Source organism: Lethenteron reissneri, chromosome 65, assembly GCF_015708825.2.
Source record: "Lethenteron reissneri isolate LAM-NWPU_2019-01 chromosome 65, ASM1570882v1, whole genome shotgun sequence".
Lineage (NCBI taxonomy): Eukaryota > Metazoa > Chordata > Hyperoartia > Petromyzontiformes > Petromyzontidae > Lethenteron > Lethenteron reissneri.
Window position 1 is genome coordinate 3,792,079 of NC_083843.1, and position 23,288 is coordinate 3,815,366.

The following is a 23,288-nucleotide window of genomic DNA, read 5'->3' on the forward strand; positions in this document are numbered from 1 at the left end:
CCCAACTCACCTCCCCTAGGCACCCCTACCAGTGGACGGGGGCCTGCCAGACGGCCTTCACCACTCTCAAAGATCACCTCACCCACGCCCCCACCCTCGCTTTCCCCGATTTTACCACCGATTTTATTTTGGACACCGACGCCTGCAGCAGTGGGCTGGGCGCGGTGTTGTCACAGGTACAGGATGGGACGGAACGAGTCATCGCGTACGCCAGCCGGACCCTGAGTGGGGCCGAGCTGAACTATTGCGTGACCCGCCAAGAGTTGTACGCCGTGATTTTCGCATGTAAGCAGTTCCGGCCGTATTTGTACGGCAGGAGATGTCGCGTACGCACTGACCATTATGCTCTTCAGTTCCTTCTTACATTCAAGGAGCCGCGGGGGCAGATGGCCCGTTGGTTGGCGCAGTTGCAGGAGTACAACCTGCAAATCGAGTATCGGGCTGGCCGGACACATGCAAACGCGGACGCCTTGTCGAGGCGGCCCACGGTGTACGCCGAGACAAGGGCGGAGGAGGCCTGCCCCTGTTTCACGGGGGGACGCTGCCGGCAGGCAACGGACCCCCGAGAGGCCGCGGCCACTGACCCCCCCCCAGCGAGAGAGAGTGCAGTGTGCGCCACAGAGACCCTCACAGGTGGCACCGAGGATCCCGTCGACCGCCCGGCAAGCGCGGGAGCCGCGGCTCGGGACCCGATCGGACGGATCCAGGAGGACGTCGGCTGCGCCTTCCCGGGCCTGAACGACGAGCAGCTGAGACAGACCCAGCAGCGAGATCCGGATCTGGCGGCCGTGGAGGCGGCACTGCGGGAGGAAAAGAGCGCCCTACCATGACCCTGGAGCGGTTTGTATGCCCGGTTGTGTGTGCAGAACGGAGTGGTACGGGAGTTAACCGAGGCCGGCCAGCCGGGGTGCATCTGTGTTCCTGCCCAGGTGCGACCCCAGCTGCTACGGTTGGTGCATGACCACCCACTCGGGGGCCACGATGGGGAACGACGCACGCGAGAGACCCTGCGTCGCCAGTATCTCTGGCCCAAATTGGCACAAGACGTGGCGGCCTGGGTACAGGGCTGCCGCGCCTGTCAGCAGTGCGGGCCGAAACGGGCACGATACCAGGTACACCTAAGGCCGTTCCGCGTCAGCCGCACGAATCAGCTGGTCGGGATCGACCTACAGGGGCCATTCCCGCGATCCCATCGAGGCAACCGGTATATCCTGGTCGCAGTAGAGTATTTCACCCGCTACCCCGTGGCAGTGGCCATCCCTGATAAAACGGCCTTGGTGGTGGCCCCGGCATTTGTGGAACATTACGTACTGAAGCACGGGATCCCAGAACTAGTCCTCACCGACCAGGGTAGCGAGTTCGAGGCCAAACTGTTCCAGGCACTGTGCCGAGAATTCGGAATCCAGAAGGACCGAACCACAGCGTACCACCCCCAGGCGAATGGTATGGTAGAACGCATGAATCAGACCCTAGCGGGGAAACTCAAACGTATGGCGGCCGCAAATCAACGGGATTGGGACGAACACCTCCCCTACACCCTTTTCGCCTACGCCACCACCGTACACACGTCGATGGGACAAACCCCGTTTTTAATGATGTTCGGCCGTGAGTCTCGTTTACCCGCAGATCTGCTATTCGGCGTCCCTTCCCCCCAGCCGGAGGAGGGAAGCCGCCCCGTGGAACACCTGTTGGAGACCCTGCGAGAAGCCCGAGGCCGAGCATACCCGCAAGGGGAAGCCGCGCATCGGCGGCAGGAACAGGGCACCCGACCCCGCATGGAACCCCCCTTATTCCTGACAGGCGCTAAGGTGTGGCTACACACCCCTCGCGTCGGGGCCGGGCAGGTGGGGAAACTGACGACCTACTGGCGGGGACCCTGGACCGTGGTGCGGCAGATATCCCCCTGGACGGTACTAATTTATGGCGGGGAGGGGGGTCGAGAGACGGTGGTCAATGTCCGCCGCTTAAAACCATGGAAAGCGGCCCTGGCGAGAGAGAACCCCGTCACCCGAAGGCCCCGAAATCCCGGAGTACCCGCACCCCTCGTGTTGGGTGGCCTCGCACACTACATGGGCCCCGCCGGGCCCCCGGGACGCCCCGATCCAGTCCGGAGACGGCGCGGACGACGGCCGCTAAACCCTTCCGCTGCTGAGTTTGTGCCCCAGCCCACAGGTGCCGGAGGACGAGGAGAGCCGCTGGAGTGGAGGAGGAGACCGCCGCAGGAGCTACAGAGGACGGAACCACCCGCCCCGAGGCCAGCCACCAGGTCTGGACGGATCCCCCGGACCCCGCAACGTTTCCTCGTGGGCGCGGCCCAAGCGAGGTGCTCCAGTCAACCCGGGACGGGGACTGGCACCTCAGGGGGCTATGTGATGCCGCCGCCGCGAAGCCGTTCGGCAGGCGCCAAATCCCCGACCTCGCCACCACCAAGCAACGGAGCCGACCCCGCGTCCCCCTCACCTCACCTCACATGAACACACCCGCACTCATTTTCCCCCCCCATAGAGCTCCGAGGGGAGGTCGCCTGGCCGACCGGTTTTTATCCGAGAAACCCTTATCGGGGTTAACTCTCACGGTTTCCGGCGATCAGGGAATTGGACGACCTCCCCCGTGCTATGTTGCGCCGCGGCGCTGCGACCAGCCTTAATATGGTGTGGTCGCGGCATGGGGCATTCGGCCACCGCGGTTGAGGCGCATTTCCCCCCACACACACCCCCACGGGTCGACGGGGCAAGCAGGGGAGGGACGGGACAGCATGAATAGCGGGACCGCAGGAGCTGTTGCGCATAGTCATGGAGGGTTGGGATAATTACGCTTGAGCGCGCAGGCCCCATTGTTAGGAAGGGTAAGGGAGTAATTAGGATGTACGCCGCCAACGCAGCTCACTGATTAGCAGATCAAAAGCGCCCGGAACCGCCGTGCGCGGGCTCCAGGTGCACGAGCCCATTGTTCAGCGCAGCATCCCCTTTGAGGTAGGGAGGATAAATAGAGGGGCGCAGAGGGGAAATCAGGTCTTACTCCAGCGCCAGGCGACCAGACGCAGTTCCAGCCAGCGACCCGGACGTCCGTGCGACGCACCGAGGCACGCGGTTAGCACAAGGATCAGCGGACTGCCGTGGACACTTAACAGTGAGTAAGAAGGTGAATTAGAATCATAGCAGATAAATCGGGAATAGGTATAGAGGTATCAGCGTAGGCCAGCCTCGTCGACTCACTGATTTAACATCTAGTTCCAGGTAGCGGATAATAAATCATTAATAGCTGATCGTGGCCTCGTGTGATCTCGTGTTATAAGTGTGAACGCGTGTGGCACGGTGTATGCGTAAGCTCTCGGCGTGCGTAATCGGCATACCCCAGGTGCGCGATCATAACGTGAGCGGCCAGCGCGGCGCAGAGCGGCGCAAGAGTGGGTATCGCGTGTGGAGCTGTATGTGTGTGCGCGCACGTTCACGACGTGTATAATACAGGTGCGCGATCCTAACGTGGGTGGTCAGTGTTGAGTGAGTGCCGCGCAGAGCTGTGTGTGGGAGTGCGCATACGTTCGTTACGTGTCGGATACGGATGCGCATTGGTAACGTGCCGTACAGGGCTATACTGCGAGCACGGCGTTTGATTGATGATGATGTGCGCACGTATGCTCGCAGCGTGGGAGCGCGGCGCGAGGCTGTAACAGTAGGGGCGTCGCGTTCGAATGCCGGCGAAACCGTAGCGGGAAATAGGGAGGTGGGGTAACGTAAACGGAATAGGGGATGCAGGCGGGAGGGACCCCGGGGGCCAACGGCCCCCACAGGTACAGCTGGTGCATCTACCAGTCATCTCAGTCAAAGCCAACCCATGGCACCTGGGTCTGTCCCGAGACCTCGTGTCAGTGAGCCTTCGACATTTCACGTGGCCTCAAAGTGCACCTGGCCTGGCACAGGCGCCATGGTAACGTCACCATCACTTAGTAGTGAATGGCGGGTATTGGTATTGGTGTGGGGAGCGGTAGCGTAGCGGTGAGTGCGCTCCACTACGAAAGCAGCGACCCGAGTCCGATTCTTGCTCACGGCCAACACCAGTGCCTGGTGTGGTGCGTAAACATCGCCACCGGGGAAACAAAAGCAGCGGGTCGTGACGCTGGCCACCCACCCCCCGTGTGCCACAGTGGCGGCCATCTTGGGCGCTGCTCGCTGAGAGAACTTGCCCCAAACAGCCTGTTAAGGCTACACGGAGGATTGTTGTCGTTGGGGTGTCTTTGTCTTTGTGTGTGCATGCGTGCCCCGTTTGTTGTGGTGACTAATTGCCCCCCTTCCGACTACAGGCCAGCATCAATGCAAGTGAACATACATTTAGTTTTCTATTTATGTTATTTTATTTTATGTTTAATTTACTATACAGTATTATTTTACATTGTTAGATGCAAATGTACAACATTTCTTCTTTATTATGAGCTTAACAATGCTTCCCTCTTTATTGAACCATAACACATTTTATAACCGTGTCGGCATTTAAATACGGTGCATTATTGTGTTTTGACTTACAAACCGTTCAACTTACGAATGAGTCTCAGGAACAAATTGCATGTGTAACCTGAGGAGCGTCTGTATGGGATACAATTGACCATATGGGATATCACTGCATACAATTGGGTTTATTAGGAATCACATCGCGGCCGTTCACTGATTTGTCCACCAGGTGGCAGACAGAGCTCGAGTTTGAGTCTGGGTTGGTACTGACCTGAGACTCTCATGCATGGGATCCTGAAAAACACAAACCCGCATTTCACATTAACATTGACATCGTACACAGATGCCCCACCTCCACACAGTCGCCTTCTATTTACAGCGGAGTGCGACATCAGGGAATTAGCAAATACGTGCACACCGAGAATGGAGAAAAAGACAAAACCACTCTTTACAGGTCTAGTCCAGCACCTACATGAGTGGTTTAATAACAATTAATGTTCTCACTACAACAATGAATGTGTTGAACTCTGAATAAAGTGAACTTTAAAATTTTTTTAGCAGGTAAATCCCACTGAGCTTTGTCACTTTTTTCAGAAGCAACCTGGCTATCACATAATGACAGCTCAACTCCGTGGCTTATCACGTGGACATTTATGGTAGCCGCCTAATACTCTGAATGTGTGATGTTGATTATTAATGTGGAAGAAAAAATCAGAGGACCCGGAGAAAAATCTACTGGACTATGGGGAGAGAGAGAAAAACGCAAACTCTAAATTTACAGCAGACATCGTCAGGGTAGGGGTCAAACCCATGACCTCCTGCACACCAGGCGAGGTAGTTAACATCTCCTAGCCACCACGGCGAGTGAATTGAGGTGGTGCTACCTGCAGGAAGGAGAGCGGATCCTGCACGGCGAGGGCGGCGAGCAGCTGGTTGATCTCCTGCTCCAGGCCGCGTGTTCTGCTCTCGTAGCGAGCGATGTCCGCCTGGATGCGGGACAGCACGGAGCGGCCCTCCTCGTCCACGCGCTCCAGCGCCTCCCTCTCCTCTTCCCTCAGCTGCTCCCTCCGGCGCTCAAACTCTCGGCTGATCCGCGCCTTGGTCCCACGCAGAGACTCCTACACAGAGATACGATGACGCGCTATTGAAACGCAACACAACACAGTGTGATGTGACTTCATAAAGGACTTCGATACGGCCACGTCTCATAACTCCATTCAAAGAGGTGGGTGGCTTAATTTTTGAGAACGTCGAGTAATGAAATGCATGAAAGGAGATTTAGTGAGGATATTCGTGGGCACTCTTATGCCAAAGTCTAAGTAACCGTATTGTTTGCATATTTGTCTATATCTGCACGTGTCTGTGTGTCTTTCTGTACCTGCACGTGTCTGTGTGTGTCTCTGTACCTGCACGTGTCTGTGCGTCTCTCTGTACCTGCACGTGTCTGCGTGTCTCTCTGTACCTGCACGTGTTTGTGTGTCTCTCTGTACCTGCACGTGTCTGTGTGTCTCTCTGTACCTGCACGTGTCTGTGTGTCTCTCTGTACCTGCACGTGTCTGTGTGTCTCTCTGTACCTGCACGTGTCTGTGTGTCTCTCTGTACCTGCACGTGTCTGTGTGTCTCTCTGTATCTGCACGCGCTTGTAGGCACCCTTGAGGTGCTGTGTCCGTGATTCTGCGGTAGTCTTCTTCTCCTCTCTCTCCGTCTTCTCGAGTCTGAACGCCTCCTATACACGCGGTAGACAAATACGCGATATTTGGTACTCCCAACATTATCATCATCATCAACTGGCCCATGTCTTTAACCCGGAGCCTTGCAGGCCAGTTTTCTGGAGCGCCCAACGATAATCATCGCCCTTGGAATCTTCCAACCTCCCACATTGTGCTGTGGTCTTCAGGAGGCAGCACAACATCCGTGTCAGATGTAGGTGGGTCGATCACAGCGTGGTGTATTGAGGAATCCCCACTTACACGCTCGTGTTTTCTCCATTTTTCCCCAACAATGGAATCTCGCAGAACCGATAACCATAACCCCCCGAGATATCTACAGCACACACTGTGCGTAGTAAACACCAACATTTAAATCTAAACATTACAGGGAACCAAGCCGAGTGCCAGAGCGGTGTTAGGGTACAGACAGCTCTGGTGCTGATGGGGCTGCTGCTCGGGTGTGTTGGGACAAGTTGGACAGGACTCAGAGGAGGTAGAGCCATGTGACCAGGTTCGCAGCATGCGAACCACTACACCACTGCTCCCCAATATAGGAACAACTGCACACTCATAACACAGTTTAAACATTTCTAGAAATGCAGTGTATGTGATACTAGTAATTTTAAGACTATTTCTAAAAGTAAATATATGCAGATTAAGTTTAACAAGTAGGCTTTGGCGACCAATACTATTTATAAAATAGTTTTTTGGGTTAGAGCGTGTAAATCCAAATGCGTGGTTAAACCCGCCACCACCCGACTCAGTCAATTAGGAAGGTTTGTCACGTAAACAAAACGTGCCAATTAGTCACTAGTTCAGCACCACCGGTGTTTTGGAAAGTAAACACAACATTTACAATTAGTGACTAGTTCAACACCACCGGTGTGTTGGAAAGTAAACCCACAACATTTACAATTGGTCACTAGTTCAGCACCACCGGTGTGTTGGAAAGTAAACCCACAACATTTACAATTAGTCACTAGTTCAGCACCAACGGTGTGTTGGAAAGTAAACCCACAACATTTACAATTAGTGACTAGTTCAGCACCACCGGTGTGTTGGAAAGTAAAGCCACAACATTTACAATTAGTTACTAGTTCAGCACCACCGGTGTGTTGGAAAGTAAACCCACAACATTTACAACTCGAGTACCGTGATGTTTTGCTTCACTACTACTTATAACCAGCCTCGTCAGGCGACAGCCAGAATTGAATACGCAGAGTAACATTGTCAGTAGCAGCAAACACAATAATGTCAATCTTTATTTGAAGCTTTCGTGACTGCAGGAATAATTATTTGGTTATTTCGGTAAAGTCACGTACAAAGAAAATAAATTCAGTAATAGAATACGACGTTTCGATTGCAACACAAGCAGTCATCACCAGGTCGCTAAATTTGAGAGAGAGACAAACATAGACAAGGGGACACACAGACACACAAGTGTTGTCTCTTCCTGCTTGTGTGCCTGTGTGTCCCCGTGTCTGTGTTTGTCTTTCTCTCAAATTTAGCGACCTGATGACGACTGATTGTGTTGCAATCGAAACGTCGTATTCTATTACTTAATTTATTTTCTTTCTACGTGACTTTACCGAAAGAACCAGAGAGTAATACTATCAATATTAGCACTATCATATTAACACTATAACGATAAGAGGAATATTACCAGCAGCAACAACGACAACAGAAACAACAACCACATCCATAGTCATGATGATGATGATTGACTTGAACATCCTTCATTGGGATGTTTGACTTAAGCTCTTCCCATTTGATTGGAGGGCCTGACACTGGAAGGATTAAGCGCTGTGAACGTGAAGCTCTGACCACGTCAAGTCCCACACAGTCTGCTGGCTGTGTGCCCTTAGACCCGCACTCTGTTGCCCCATTTCACCTGCCAATAAAAGCGTGGCAGGCTAAACGCTCTGGTAGTTAGCCAAGCTGCACCGTGGCAGCGCTGAATCACAATCCACTGTTCTGTCACGGAATGCAAATACACGGCGCCTATGTTAGAGGCAGGGTGGCATTTTAGACACCTAACATTGCAACAGAATCAAATCTAAATCTGCCCTATGGACAATCAAACTCTGCCTGACGGCCTGTCTCTCCCAATGGAATGGCTTCTGATTTGCCTCTTTAAAGTTCATGGACAGTGCACTTTTGAACCGTCTCACATTTGAAGTATCTCGCGGTAGTCCACATTTCTCTCCACCCATCATTGCTACTCAAAAGTACGAATCTTATCACGTGAAGTGTATTTTACATCTGTGCCAGCCATGTCACAAAGTGCTTGGTCTTCTAACTAAAACATGGAACACCCTGCTTTGCTATCCATTAAAATCAACATTACCATCATCCGTGTCTCTGCTGTCTATCGTGTGCCAGTTTTTCAATCCGCGTTGCCCAAAGTGATTTGATTTACTGTCACAATGCTGACACAATAGGATTTACCAAATAATATGCAAATATAAACGATAAAATACAGAATCTCTATCTGAACAAAACACACACACAGAGTGCTGCAGTTACACTGAGGGATATTGGATTACAGCAGCGAACACGTTCCTTCGGAGTGGGCAGTTAGGAACTTGGTTGTACAGCACATTCGTGCACGACAGATAGACACATAATCCCTGGTGGGCAAATGTGGAACCTGTTGTTCCTACCTGTATGTATAAAAGATAACTTGACTTTAGGTAGCCAGGCAGACAGCCCCCTTAACTATCGCCCCCCCTCCCTTAGGCCCCTCCCCTGACCCCCCTTCCCTTAGGCCCCTCCCCTGACCACCCCCCATATCCTTAGGCCCCTCCCCTGACCCCCCCCTTCCCTTAGGCCCCTCCCCTGAGCACCCCCTCCCATATCCTTAGGCCCCTCCCCTGACCCACCCCCTTAGGCCCCTCCCCTGACCCTCCCCTCCCTCAGGCCCCTCCGCTGACCCCCCCCCCCTCAGGCCCCTCTCCTGACTCCCCTCTTCCTTAGGCCCCTCCCCTGACCCTCCTCCCTTAGGCACCTCCCCTCTCCGTACCCGGCAGTAGGTCTCCACCAATCAAAGAGCTGTTTATGTCATATATTTATTTATGCACGACAGACAGTCAGACAGACAGACAAAAAATCCATGGTGGGCAGTGTGGAACATGGTTCCTACCTGTATTAATATCTCACCTGTTTTGTCTGTTGTGCAATTTCCACTGGAATGACCTCATGCCCTCTATGTTCCCCAGCGATGGTACAGACTGTGCAGACCAGGCTCTCATCTTGCTCACAGTAGAACTTGATCTGCTCCTGTTTGTGCTGCCGGCACCGTCGCCCCTCCAGGTTGGCGATGGGAGCCACCAGGACGTGGTCACTCAGCCTGGGATTCTCCAAGTGAGGCCTCGCGTGCCTCGCACAGTAGGACATCTCACATCTCAGGCAGGTCTTCACTGCAGGGGTCTGGCCACCACTACAGTTGTCACACACGACGGCCGTGGCCATCCCGTCTCCAACTCTGAGCTGCTCCGCCAGGTTGGCGAGGGCCACGTTCCTCCTCAGCTGGGGTCGCACAGGGAAGGTCGTTCGGCACTGCGGGCAGCTGAAGCTGCTCGCCGTCTCCCAGGCGGCCTCCAGGCACCGGAGGCAGAATGAGTGTCCGCAGCTCAGCGTGGAGGGGCAGTCGAACGTGTCCAGGCAGATGGAACAGCGCAGCTCACTATCCACACTCTCACTGGGAGTCGCGCTCGCCATGACCCATGGCTTCGCTGGGATCGCTCGCTGTGTGGCTCAGAGAGACGCTGGACCAGGACCTCCCTCTTATAGTGACGGTGAAGAAGGAAGTAAAACAAAAAGTTTCAATTTTCGTCACTGACATCACGAGACACTGCCTGGAATGTGAACCCACGCCCTGAGGTGCGCAAACAGCAGCCACAAGGTGAACACGGCTACTGTACACACCTTGACATGAACAATATGTATCAAAGGAATCCACTTTAAAAATATATATTTAGAAAATTGAATTGTTATATCTCCCTTGCCCAGTATACAGGATCCTGACACTGACGCATATATAATTGGAGTTTGCATCTCTCTTTCTCCGTGGTCGCGTGAATTTTTATCCGAGTCCTCCGTTTTAATCTCCACATTTACAATCAACATCACGTGTTTAGAGTAGTTGGCTGCAATACATTTCCACGTGATAAGCCATCATTTGTGGCCAGGTCGTTTCTGAAAAAGAGCCACATTGCTCAATGAGCCTTACCTGGTAAAATAAAAAATAATAGTTGGTATAGTTGTAGATATCTCATGATGTCCTGAAACTCCATCGAGGTGTAATTACCCCAACATGATGAATTGCTTGAATGTCATCGTGGCATCCGAGTCGGAATTTGTCTGTAGACTCCCGTGACCCATCCTGGAATCTTGGGCCTTTTGCTAGCAGTGTGAATCTATCACCAACTCTACCTGCCTCCATCACCCACTGCTGGCGATGTCACCGTCTCTCACTCTCACCTTGTCCGAGACTGCAGATCCCCGTGCCGGCCATTCACAGCCGCACCCACCGCTTAATTCAGCTGCGTTGTTGTTTCACATTCACACGCACTGCTACTCAACACGCATGCACACGCAGCAACACAAATTGGAATCGGCGTTGACTATTATTGTAAACAAAATACGAATAAAACTAAACTATTTTATTGTACCAGGTGTAATGGCCCACTGAGCTATTAGCTTATTTTTCCGAAGCAAACTTCCCATCACAAATGATAGCTCAATAAATTGGCTCATCATTTTGGAAATGTATAGCAGCCAAAAAAATCTAAAAACTGTACTCTAAACGCTTGCTTGAACTCGGAGATGCTCTCTTGGGCTCTGCGGTTTGTTCACAGCAGATAACGAATGCCTTGGACTCTACACCTCAGTCGGACTCGTAGGAAAAAAACCCGACTTTTATTCCACAGAATACAGGCCTGGACTCATCCGCTTTAATTACTAAAGGATAAAAATGCGGCACTGCGTTTGAAAGCTTCCTTCTACAAGGACACCAATGCAAGCGAAGGGGGTTCCCACGATGTCCACGGCTCATTCTTCGGTGCAGCAGTAGCAGAGATGGCTCAGTGATCAGTGAGGCGCAGTGGCTCCAGGCCAGGCAGGCAGCGCGATCCGCCGCGGGGTTTTGCAGCCAAAAAATATTCGCAGCGTCCCGTGAGAGCCGCTTAGGTGAAACATACCCCTAGACAACGAGAGAGCCAATGCTAACTATGTAAACGCACCACATTATAACTGCACACACAAACACATAATCACTAACACATGATCACACAAACACATAATCACACAAACACATAATCACTAACACATAATCACACTAACATACCCCTCAACAACGAGAGAGCCAATAATTATTGCACTACGTAATAATAATGACACAAATACAAAATCATACGTGAATACCCCTACACAATGATATCGCACAAAAGCATAATCGCACGCACATGCCCCTAGACAACACATAATCACATACACATTAATCATAACATTTTTTTACACAGAGATTCTAAATTACACTTAACACACATTTTTTGTTAATCACAATTAATTACATACGTTTACATATTTTACGTAATTTTTGTTTTTGTAATATATTAGTTTATCAATATTTTTTAAATATATATTTTTTAAATCACAATATATTCAACACCGGTCACCAGACATCTGGACCACATCTGCACAAGGCACGCAATGGGTTGGCCCCCGCAACGTTGACAGCAGTGATTCTTAACCTTGACTGCAGCCTTGCACCCCTTTGGGTGGTTGGTTGAGTGGGTAGGTGGGTAAGTTGGTGCGTGGGTGCGTGGGTGAGTGGGTGGGTGGGTGGGTGAGTGAGTGGGTGGGTGGGTGGGTGAGTGAGTGAGTGGGTGGGTGGGTGAGTGGGTGGGTGGGTGGGTGAGTGGGTGAGTGGGTGGGTGGGTGAGTGAGTGAGTGAGTGGGTGGGTGGGTGAGTGGGTGGGTGGGTGGGTGAGTGAGTGAGTGAGTGGGTGGGTGGGTGGGTGAGTGGGTGGGTGGGTGAGTGAGTGAGTGGGTGGGTGCGTGAGTGGGTGAATGAGTTGGTGGGGGAGTGTGTGGGCGATTGGATGAGTGGGTGAATGGGTGATGGGGCTTTTGCCTGCACTGTGCAGCTCCCAAGACTGAAACAACGCTTTGTCTTTACGTATCAGACAATCTGAATCGTTAGAGCTGTTTTTTTCCGTTTTGAAAACGCATCTCTTTAAACTGGCCTTCATCCCGTTTGCCCTGTTGGTGAGTGAGGGAATGAGTTTGTAAGTGAGGTTGGTTGGTGAGTAAGGTGGGTGGGTGGGTAAGTGTGTGGATGGGTGAGTAGCTGATTGAGTGGGTGAGTGAGTGGGTGAGTGAGTAGGTGAGTGAGTGACTGAGTGGCTAAATCCCCCTTTACCCCCCCCTGCCAAGCCCTGCCCGTCTACCCTGCAGGCTCTGTCTACTTTCTGCTTTCCATACGCGCGGTGCATTGGTGGCGGGACTCTACAGTTGCAATTCGCAACTGTCTAAATGTAAATTATTGTTGTAGTTGTCATATGTGTAGTAGGTTCCAGGAGACTTGGACGACGTAGTTGGAGGCACACTTAATTATTAAGCACAAAGTACATAACAGGCCGAGATGTACAATACTCGAAGGGGTATCGGCCCCTTCACCCGTCTAACAGGGAGATCAACAATCTATGTCACGGCTAGCCTACTCCTAGGTCCTCCACTACCGGGCTAGGGGAGGCTAGCTAACCCAGCCCTGGTTAAGCTGGGATTACGGCACCCTGAGTTCCCAGACCGGCTCTTACAAGAGCATCAGCTCTGGGCTCTTGGGGCCACGCCACTGGCTTGCCTTGGTCGGTCCTGAGAAGGACAGCGATCCAAGGGAGTCCCAGGGCCTATCTAGCAGGTCTTCTTGCTTCACTGGTTAAGGCTGAACACTGAACCCCGAGCCCCGAGTAACTCCCCCACTGAGGGGTGGGGCCGTGGGGGATCCCAGCTCCGTATTAGCCCTCCAGGCTCAACGGTGCGGACGTGGATGTAAGCACCTCTCGGCGAACGGGCATAACCACGCCCAGTGTGTTTGTTCGCCCTCCGTAACACCTCTACATATGCACACGATAAGTAGTAAGTAGTGTCCCTATAATGTACAAAGCGTCTTTTGCACCAGGAATGTTTTTTAATATAAATAAATAGCAGAAGAAAATATTTCAGCTTCTGTTTTTGAGTTTAATTTTGACACTCGCGTGACGAAACTTGTGCGTTTTTAAAAACAAACAACGCTGTATCCTTTATATATTTATTTGTTATCTTAGTTTTTTATTCTTCTAATGTCGTTCCAAAAGGACTCCCAAAACTTTCCTCCGAGGTGGACCACTCAGCAATTGTTATTCCAAACAAGTTGCCAGTAACAAAACTAATACGGGATTTATTGTATTTACTTGCAGTTACTGGCGAGTTAGGATACCTCATCAAATGGACAATTGGTTCAAATATTGACGTTCATTCTTCATGCATTTATTTCTCAGAACCATGTTGGGTCAGGCAAGGGCGGTACTCGGTTGAAACTAAATGCAACAAGGGGGGCACAGCAGTGGCCAACAAAGGTTGAGAGCCACTGCTGTCAACATTGCGGGGGCCATCCCATTGCGTGCCTGGCACAGGAGTTGGTCCAGATGTCTGGTGACCGCCCGAATGAATTGACGCTTAACTCTTTTTTTTTCCTTTGCATATTAATTTATGTTTTAAATAAACCTTACTTAAAAATATATATTACGTTTTAGAGAATGAGATGAGGGGGGGGGGGGTCACAATACATCTGAACCACCCCTGTAGTGTTAAACTTCAGTACGCGTAAGACGACCGGAGTAGTGTTGTGTCACGTGATGGAGGTGTGAAAGCTACCCCTTTCAAAATAGCTGGACAACCATGTAAATATATAGGGACACATAAAGATACATAGAGACCCATAGACATAAATAGAGACCCATATATACACTAGACACATAGAGACACATGTAAATATATATAGGGACACTTTGAGAAACAAAAGATACAGAGACCCGGAGAATAATCCACACAACCACGTGAAGAGAGAGAGAGAGGCACGTGTGACCCGTGCCCACCTTTAAACAACAGCTTTACATATCGCACTCGGGTCGCTGGGTTCGTAGCCCAGCGCAGCGCTCACCGCAGTGGCCACTGCCACCCCCCCCCCCCCCCCCCACACAGAGTCGTCCACAGGCACCAGGGACACGCCGAGGGAATCCCCGCCGCGTCATCAGCGCCCCACTCGCCCCCCATGGCCGCCCACGGCAGTCAGGAGATGTTTTTGTTTCGTCTTCCAAGCGGCCTCTCGCTTTCAAGCGAAAGCCTCGCCCCGAATCTCGCCTCTCCCTCCTCCTCCTGCATTGGAGCAGCTGCGCTGTGAGTAGCTCGGCAGCGTTGCCACTCACGGCCCCTCACGTCCATTCTCATTGACGTGCGCACACTCCTTCACTTTGATGTTGTAGCTCGTGTGCCTACATGCAGAGGGTTCTGTCACGCGTGGTTTCTTTGATTTAAAATAAAATATATTATCAACAGCAGTGATTTCCCTCGTACTTTATGTGATGTACAATGGGTGGGTGGCGTTCATGCGATTGAATAAGTTCATCCGTGCTCTGTACAAGACGAATCTACTCACTCGCCTGCCCCTTACATCCACCATTTAACAAGAGGTGGAACCGGTGCATTTATCATTAATTTTATTAGCTTGTTTATTTATGATTAATGTATTATGTTATAAATATGTTCACACTAATTAATTTAAATTATGACTTCATTTAAATTATGCATTTAATTATTGTTTATTAATAAACTTTATTTAAGTTATGAAATCAAATGTTTTTCATTATTTTATTTAAATGAGTACTTTTATGTAACTTATAAATTTTACTTATGTTTTTTTTTATAAAATGTAGGGGAAAATGTCAAAACTGGGTGGTTTTTAACTTTTGCCGACAAAACTGGATCCCAAATGTCAAAACTGGGTGGTCTTGGAAAACGACAGGCAAAACAGGGTGGTGCTTTTTGATATGACAAAACTGGGTGATGTTCAATGTGGACAAATGTCAAAACTGGGTGAAGAAGGTGTACGATTTAATGTATCATTTTGTACACGTTTAGGTCCTTGCGTTATTCATCCATATGTCGCCACAGATTTAGAGCGTTCCAAATGATGTTTCTCGTGGCTCATGTTCCATACCTTGCACCACAAACTTCCCGTTTGCATACTGGCACAGTGTGCCAGCTCGCTTACTTGCCGTTTGTATACTGGCACAGTGTGCCAGCTCGCTACTACAGTAACACTTACTTGCCATATGTATACTGGCACAGTGTGCCAGCTTGCAACTACAGTAACACTTTCAGCTCGCGAACATACACGAACTTGCCATTTGTATACTGGTACAGTGTGCCAGCTTGCATGCTACACCTACTACAGTAGAACAACGGTAGATAGTGTTTGCGTCGAGAAGTATGGTGCTGCACACTTAGAACAAAACATGTTTGTTACATATATATAACTACTTCGACGGGCAAGAGCGCTTGTTGTGGCCCTTGGCGCGACAGAAGGAGCACCGCGTGAGGCCCAATGGGCCACCTTCACCACGGTTGCGAATCCGACGCTTCTTCGGGCGGCCAGCCTTCTTCTGGCGAGGAGGTGGCATCATGGTGTTGTCGCGTTGCAGCTCCTCGGCAATGGGCAGCTCGATACCGGCAACCGAGGTCCATGTCGTGTTGATGGCAGAGACTTGGTAACACACCGCACATGCGTCGTAGAGCTCGGGCATCCGCCCAAACGCCATGAGGGCACGAATGTAGTGCCGACACGGCAAGCCCATCTGCTTCATGTACCCGCACGTGCACGACCGAGAGCTGAGATCGACTCGGCGCTTGGCAGAGGCGTAGGCGTCTGGATCCTTGACGTATGCACGCGTCGAGGTACTCTCGTAGACCTTGTACCTCGGGGCCAACGCCTGCTGAGCGTCGATGAGTCCTTGAGCGTACGGCGTAATGACACGCCCTTGAGCGGCCCACTTCTCGGCGTCGCTGCGGTGGGCAAAGGCCGTCGTCATCATGTCTTCCATGTGGTGCATGAGGAAGTGGAAGGGTTCCATCTCGCGAGCCGGCAGGGCCTCGCTGTTCGTGGACTCCACAAAGTTCGTCGTGCGCCAGCCGTACAATGGCGTCGTGTGCAGGTGCGGGTAGAGCGCCCACGTGTGGGGGTCGATCTTGTTGTAGTACGTGGCCGCCGCAGGCAGAGCTACGCCCAAGCAGCCCAAGGAGCTGCGGAACGCGGCCTCGGAGGCGCACCCTTGGGCATCGTAGATGATGCCTTGGAGGTCGGGCGTGAACGCGGAGCCGATGTTGTCCACGCCGTTGCAGATCAAATGCCGCGTGCAGTGGATGAGCATGAGGTCCTTCCAGTCGGAGGCTAGGATGCCCGTGCCACGATCGCAGAAGACCGGCGTGCCGTCGAGCTCGATGTCGTTGGTCGTGCAGCAGTTGAGAAACCAGTCGTAGGCCGCTGCCGTCTCGGACGGCACCAGCGCCACGGCGAGAAGGACGTTGCGGTTGTTGCCGTCGCGCCCAACGAGGACGAGCATGGTTCCGTTGTAGGCGCGCGCCTTCATGTGCGACCCGTCGATGCCGACGACGCGTTGAAGACTTGGCTGCAACGAGCGTGCGATCGGGTTGCAGATGAACGCACCCCAGAAGATGCCCGCGTCTTCTCGCACACTGCAGGTCGTCGCGTTGAGCTTGCCGAACGTCTCCACCAGCGAGTTGATGAACTCGAAGCCTGCATGGGCCGCACTCTCGTTCGCCGCGATGCACGTGTCCTTGGCGCGGTACATCATCCGGGTCGGGACAATGACGCGAGCAACGTCGGCGACCTGGGCAATGACAGTCGGTGCGGAGGTACGGGGGTTGGCGCGAAAGGCCGAACGGGCTGTCATGTTCGCCTCCACTTGGCGCTGCGTGATCTTGGTAGTGCCCGTGCAGCCGTGGTGATCCGTGCACAGCGCCGAGACGCGGAAGCCGCGTCGTTCCCCCGTGAGCTTCGTCAGCTTCACCTTGAAGGAACAAGGTGTTGAACTAGAGCAGACGATGGCAACGTGCCGTCCGCCGCTTCGCTTGAGGTCAAGGACCGCGCGCTTGCCTTGTTGCAAAGCAAAGTCTTGGATGCCGTGGATGGCCTCGCGGCACGTGGTAAAAGTCTTCTTGGGGTGGAGGGTTGCCATTCGAATGTGAGCCGCTCCTCCACCTGTTTTGTGAATAATGCTTGTGAAAAATCACGTTTCTACGTCTACTTTCAATTTTTCACGAGACAATATGTCTATTTTCATTGCCAGCAATTAGATTTTTCACACAATATTTCCGCCAATCACCGTAACGGTGGGCCAAAGGATTGACCAATCAACGAGATGCGCATTCGTTGGTTTGTTCCGCACCATTGGGACCATGGTCAGGAGCGTCAAGTAGGCTGGTCCATCTCCCAAGGACGTCGCCTTTGTCTCTGTGCTTGGTCGTTTGGCGGGCTATGGTCGAATGCATGGCAAATTTAAGGGTGTACAGTAGCGCGTAGCATCAACCAACAATCCAAAAGTTTGGTATTGACGCGAGTCACTAGTCTAGGTCATCACGCAAGGTGGCAGTGCGCCCGCCTGGTCGCAAGCCCGCCCCGAGCTCACTTCCGAGTCCGAGCCGTAGCTTGAAATGTTGGTCGTTGGGGTGCTGGCATACTGTGCCAGCGTACAAATATCAAGTGTGTGTAGTTATATGGTGCTGGCACACTGTGCCAGCATACTAATACCAAGTGTTTAGATGAATGGGGTGCTGGCACAGTGTGCCAGTATACAAATACCAAGTGTTTGGATGAATGGGGTGCTGGCACACTGTGCTAGTATACAATTATCAAGTGTATTTGACAAATGTCAAAACTGGGTGCACCCTGAGTGTCCAAAACTCAAGTTTTTGGCCACCCAGGGTGCACCCAGTTTTGACATTTGGGATCCAGTTTTGTCGGCAAAAGTTAAAAACCACCCAGTTTTGACATTTTCCCTAAAATGTAGTATTAATTAATTTGATATTCATTTTATTATTCATTTTTCTTACTTGTTATTCACTTGATTTGCTACTAAATCTTCTTCTGTTATTCGTTGCACGCAGTTGTAAATTGACTTTACTCAGTCGGTGGTCGCCGCTGAGGTCGTGACGGGTTTCTTTTGTTCCATTCCTGTTGCTCTGTGGCCTCGGAACCGTTCCCGTGCTGCTGCGATGTGCACCGATGCCCACTTCAGTGAGGGCGATGTTGGCACGCAGACTGAAGATCGATTGAAGAGGACAAATGCGAGTCCCTTCGTGTCCAGTCAATGTCTCGTTACTTGGACAAATATGTTAAATCTTACCCATGGCTCGAGGAGTATCCTGAAGCTCATTAAATAACTCAACCATTATGATTGGAATCTCAGCTCCACCGTAACGAAGAATAAAAGCTGTCAATGCTCCCCACATTTCCACTTTCAACTGCAGACGCTTCAAATCTTGACGATGCTCCCAGCACGTGGAAGGAACGTCACAGACGTCGCGCTGATCAACAAGGGGCAGAAACTTAAAGCGCATCGGAGAGAGGCACAACGCGTAATCTCCACACCGCACTCCGACGCGCACGCCGCTCACTAATCCCAGCGCTACAGTCCAGGCTCAACCTTGCACAGCTTCCGAGATCTGGAAAAAAAATCGGCGACATTCCGGGTTGATTTGGCCACAGCCTCTTGTGAAATCTCCTGCGCACCAACACCGCTCCAGGCACCGCAGGGACCCAAACGGCGTCTGGGAATCGGTCGCGATTCGTGACTCGATCCGCAACTCTGGACCAGTGCCGGCAGTAAAACAATGAACCCCACGTGACCCCAAACATCCCCATCTCCCCCACCCCCTAGGGGTCCCTCCTCTCACGTAAAACCCCCAAGCCCCCCCCAGACAACCCCCCCCCACCTCTACCCCTCCCCCTGGTGGCTGTTGTTGTGGTGGTGATTTTGGTGGTGGTTGTTGTTGTCTGGTAATTGTTGTGGTTGCTGTGGTGGTGGTTGTTGTGGTGGTTGTTGTGGTGGTTGTCGTAGTGGTGGTGGTTGTGGTTGTTGTTGCTGCTCTACCACTTTCTCCTGACGAGCACCAGGGTCACGTGGCATCCTCGCGGGAAGTTACCAGCAGCGTCAGCGGTGACGTCACCCCCCCCCCCCCCCACACAGTGCTGGGTCACAGCAGCGAGGCTGCAGGTTGTCCCTAAGGGCCTCTGTTTTGTTGTCGCCAACGCGGTGACGTGATGACGTCACAGCGGGACTCCCCCAGTAGCGGGAATCCAGAACGTCAGAATCTGTGTTTGTAGTGCAGGAGGTATCCGATGAGCTGTGAAGCTCTTTGTGTTTATAGATGGTGCGGTGGTGAGGGGCGGGCGTGGGGGGTAGGGTGACGTGGTGACGTCACCGCGTGGGGGGAGCGTGCGTGGTGACGTCACCACGTCCATGACGCAGCAGCAGATAACTTGAACGTTGTTGTGTTCTGTATTTTTATTGTAGAATCGACGATACAAACGTCACAATGCCACTGTCGTAAGTGCACAATTATACTTTTATAATAATAATATTGTTGTTGTTGTATCTCTCCCACAACCCATGGCACCACCAGTGTATAAACGCATCCCATTTCACCATTGATAATCACTGCACCCTACACTACAGTCACACTCCTCTGGCAGGGTGAACACATTCATGTTGGCTTCACACACACACAGCAGTACTTATTTTATCACCCCTACCCGCTATTAAGGTTGTGAGGATTGTTTACGCTCAGGCCCTCCCGTTATGATGGAGAGCCACGCAGCCCCTAGCCACCGACAGCCACCAGCCAGTCACGGGCGTCGCACTGCGCGTGACGGTGACGAGGGTGGCGAGCGCCGTGCGTCGTGGCGTCTGTCCTCTGCGCTGTTCACGTTCACCTCTCTCAGGACGCACCACTCAGATCCACAATCCTCACTGAGTCACCAACTTGACCCCACACCCACAGTCCTGGATGTAGGGGCTGAGTGAATGTTTGGTGCAACGAGTGTAACTTAGCCATGGAATCGGCGCTGTAAAATGACAGCAGCCCCGCGTCCCAGTCCAGATGAACCCCGACTCTCCGCGGAGGCTGCGGCACCGACAGTGAGGTCGCTACCCCGCCATGCAGCACTGAGAAGCTGTCGCCATCTTTCCGTAGACACCAGGAGACGAAACTCTCTCCCAGGAGGCACTCAGCACCACGCCCTCTCCGTGGGATCGTCCCGTACGCGACTCCAACCCGAAACCGCCTCGCGCTCCCCACGTCCACTTCCCAGTAGTGCTGACCCGACGAGAAGCTCTCAGAGCACAGGGCTTGTGGATGGCACTCAAAGCGGTGTGGGTGATGGGGGCGACCCTGGCGGACACGGCTCACCGTCACCGTCCTGAGATCCGTGGAAATCTCAAGGAGGTCGTGGGCTGAGTTTGTGTCCAGAGTCGGTGAGCGTCCATCTGTGGCGTGTACACACACACACACGTGGCGTGTATGCACACACACACACGTGGCGTGTATGCACACACACAAGCGTGGCGTGTACGCACACACACACGCGTGGCGTGTACGCACACACACACGCGTGGCGTGTACGCACACACACACGCGTGGCGTGTACGCACACACACACACACACGTGGCGTGTACGCACACACACACACACACTAGGCGTGTACGCACACACACACACACGTGGCGTGAACGCACACACACACACACGTGGCGTGTACGCACACACACACACACGTGGCGTGCACGCACACACACACACACGTGGCGTGCACGCACACACACACACACTTGGCGTGCACGCACACACACACACACACGTGGCGTGCACGCACACACACACACACACGTGGCGTGCACGCACACACACACACACACGTGGCGTGCACGCACACACACACACACACGTGGCGTGCACGCACACACACACACACACGTGGCGTGTACGCACACACACACACACACGTGGCGTGTACGCACACACACACACACACGTGGCGTGTACGCACACACACACACACACGTGGCGTGCACGCACACACACACGTGGCGTGCACGCACACACACACACACACGTGGCGTGCACGCACACACACACACACACGTGGCGTGCACGCGCACACACACACACGTGGCGTGCACGCGCACACACACACATACGTGGCGTGCACGCGCACACACACACATACGTGGCGTGCACGCGCACACACACACACACACGTGGCGTGCACACGCACACACACACACACGTGGCGTGCACGCGCACACACACACACACACACACGTGGCGTGTACGCACACACACACACACACGTGGCGTGTACGCACACACAAACACACACGTGGCGTGCACGCACACACACACGTGGCGTGCACGCACACACACACACACACACGTGGCGTGCACGCACACACACACACACACGTGGCGTGCACGCGCACACACACACACACACGTGGCGTGCACGCGCACACACACACACACACGTGGCGTGCACGCGCACACACACACACACACACGTGGCGTGCACGCGCACACACACACACACACGTGGCGTGCACGCGCACACACACACACACACGTGGCGTGCACGCGCACACACACACACACACGTGGCGTGCACGCACACACACACACACACACACGTGGCGTGCACGCGCACACACACACACACACACGTGGCGTGCACGCGCACACACACACACACGCACGTGGCGTGCACGCGCACACACACACACACACGCACGTGGCGTGCACGCGCACACACACACACACGCACGTGGCGTGCACGCGCACACACACACACACGCACGTGGCGTGCACGCGCACACACACACACACGCACGTGGCGTGCACGCGCACACACACACACGCACGTGGCGTGCACGCGCACACACACACACACGCACGTGGCGTGCACGCGCACACACACACACACGCACGTGGCGTGCACGCGCACACACACAAACACGCACGTGGCGTGCACGCGCACACACACACACACGCACGTGGCGTGCACGCGCACACACACACACACGCACGTGGCGTGCACGCGCACACACACACACACGCACGTGGCGTGCACGCGCACACACACACACGCACGTGGCGTGCACGCGCACACACACACGCACGTGGCGTGCACGCGCACACACACACGCACGCGGCGTGCACGCGCACACACACACGCACGTGGCGTGCGCGCGCACACACACACGCACGTGGCGTGCACGCGCACACCACACACGCACGTGGCGTGCACGCGCACACACACACGCACGTGGCGTGCACGCGCACACACACACACACGCACGTGGCGTGCACGCGCACACACACACGCACGTGGCGTGCACGCGCACACACACACGCACTGGCGTGCACGCGCACACACACACGCACGTGGCGTGCACGCGCACACACACACGCACGTGGCGTGCACGCGCACACACACACGCACGTGGCGTGCACGCGCACACACACACGCACGTGGCGTGCACGCGCACACACACACACACACGTGGCGTGCACGCGCACACACACACACAACACACGTGGCGTGCACGCACACACACACACACACACGTGGCGTGCACGCGCACACACACACACACCACACACGTGGCGTGCACGCGCACACACACACACACACACACGTGGCGTGCACGCGCACACACACACGCACGTGGCGTGCACGCGCACACACACACGCACGTGGCGTGCACGCACACACACACACACACGCACGTGGCGTGCACGCGCACACACACAAACACGCACGTGGCGTGCACGCGCACACACACAAACACGCACGTGGCGTGCACGCGAACACACACACACGCACGTGGCGTGCACGCGCACACACACACACGCACGTGGCGTGCACGCGCACACACACACGCACGTGGCGTGCACGCGCACACACACACGCACGTGGCGTGCACGCGCACACACACACGCACGTGGCGTGCACGCGCA

At 53.5% G+C, this 23,288-nt stretch overlaps 2 protein-coding genes across 2 annotated transcripts in view; both read right to left on the reverse strand.

Annotated features, from left to right (window-relative positions):
* Window positions 1-9,928, reverse strand: part of LOC133359641 (E3 ubiquitin/ISG15 ligase TRIM25-like) — a 48,789-nt gene extending 38,861 nt beyond the window's left edge. The window contains exons 1-4 of the mRNA XM_061578113.1: window positions 9,314-9,928; window positions 6,078-6,171; window positions 5,330-5,565; window positions 4,717-4,739 (exon numbers count right to left, since the gene is read on the reverse strand). Of these exons, the coding sequence (XP_061434097.1) occupies window positions 4,717-4,739; window positions 5,330-5,565; window positions 6,078-6,171; window positions 9,314-9,874 (914 nt within the window). The 5' untranslated portion in view covers window positions 9,875-9,928. The remainder of the gene's footprint in view (window positions 1-4,716; window positions 4,740-5,329; window positions 5,566-6,077; window positions 6,172-9,313) is intronic.
* A 9,853-nt stretch (window positions 9,929-19,781) lies between these two features.
* LOC133359640 (E3 ubiquitin-protein ligase TRIM11-like) overlaps window positions 19,782-23,288 on the reverse strand; it is a 45,245-nt gene continuing 41,738 nt past the window's right edge. The window contains exon 6 of the mRNA XM_061578112.1: window positions 19,782-20,760. Coding sequence (XP_061434096.1) covers window positions 20,213-20,760 — 548 coding nt within the window. The 3' untranslated portion in view covers window positions 19,782-20,212. The remainder of the gene's footprint in view (window positions 20,761-23,288) is intronic.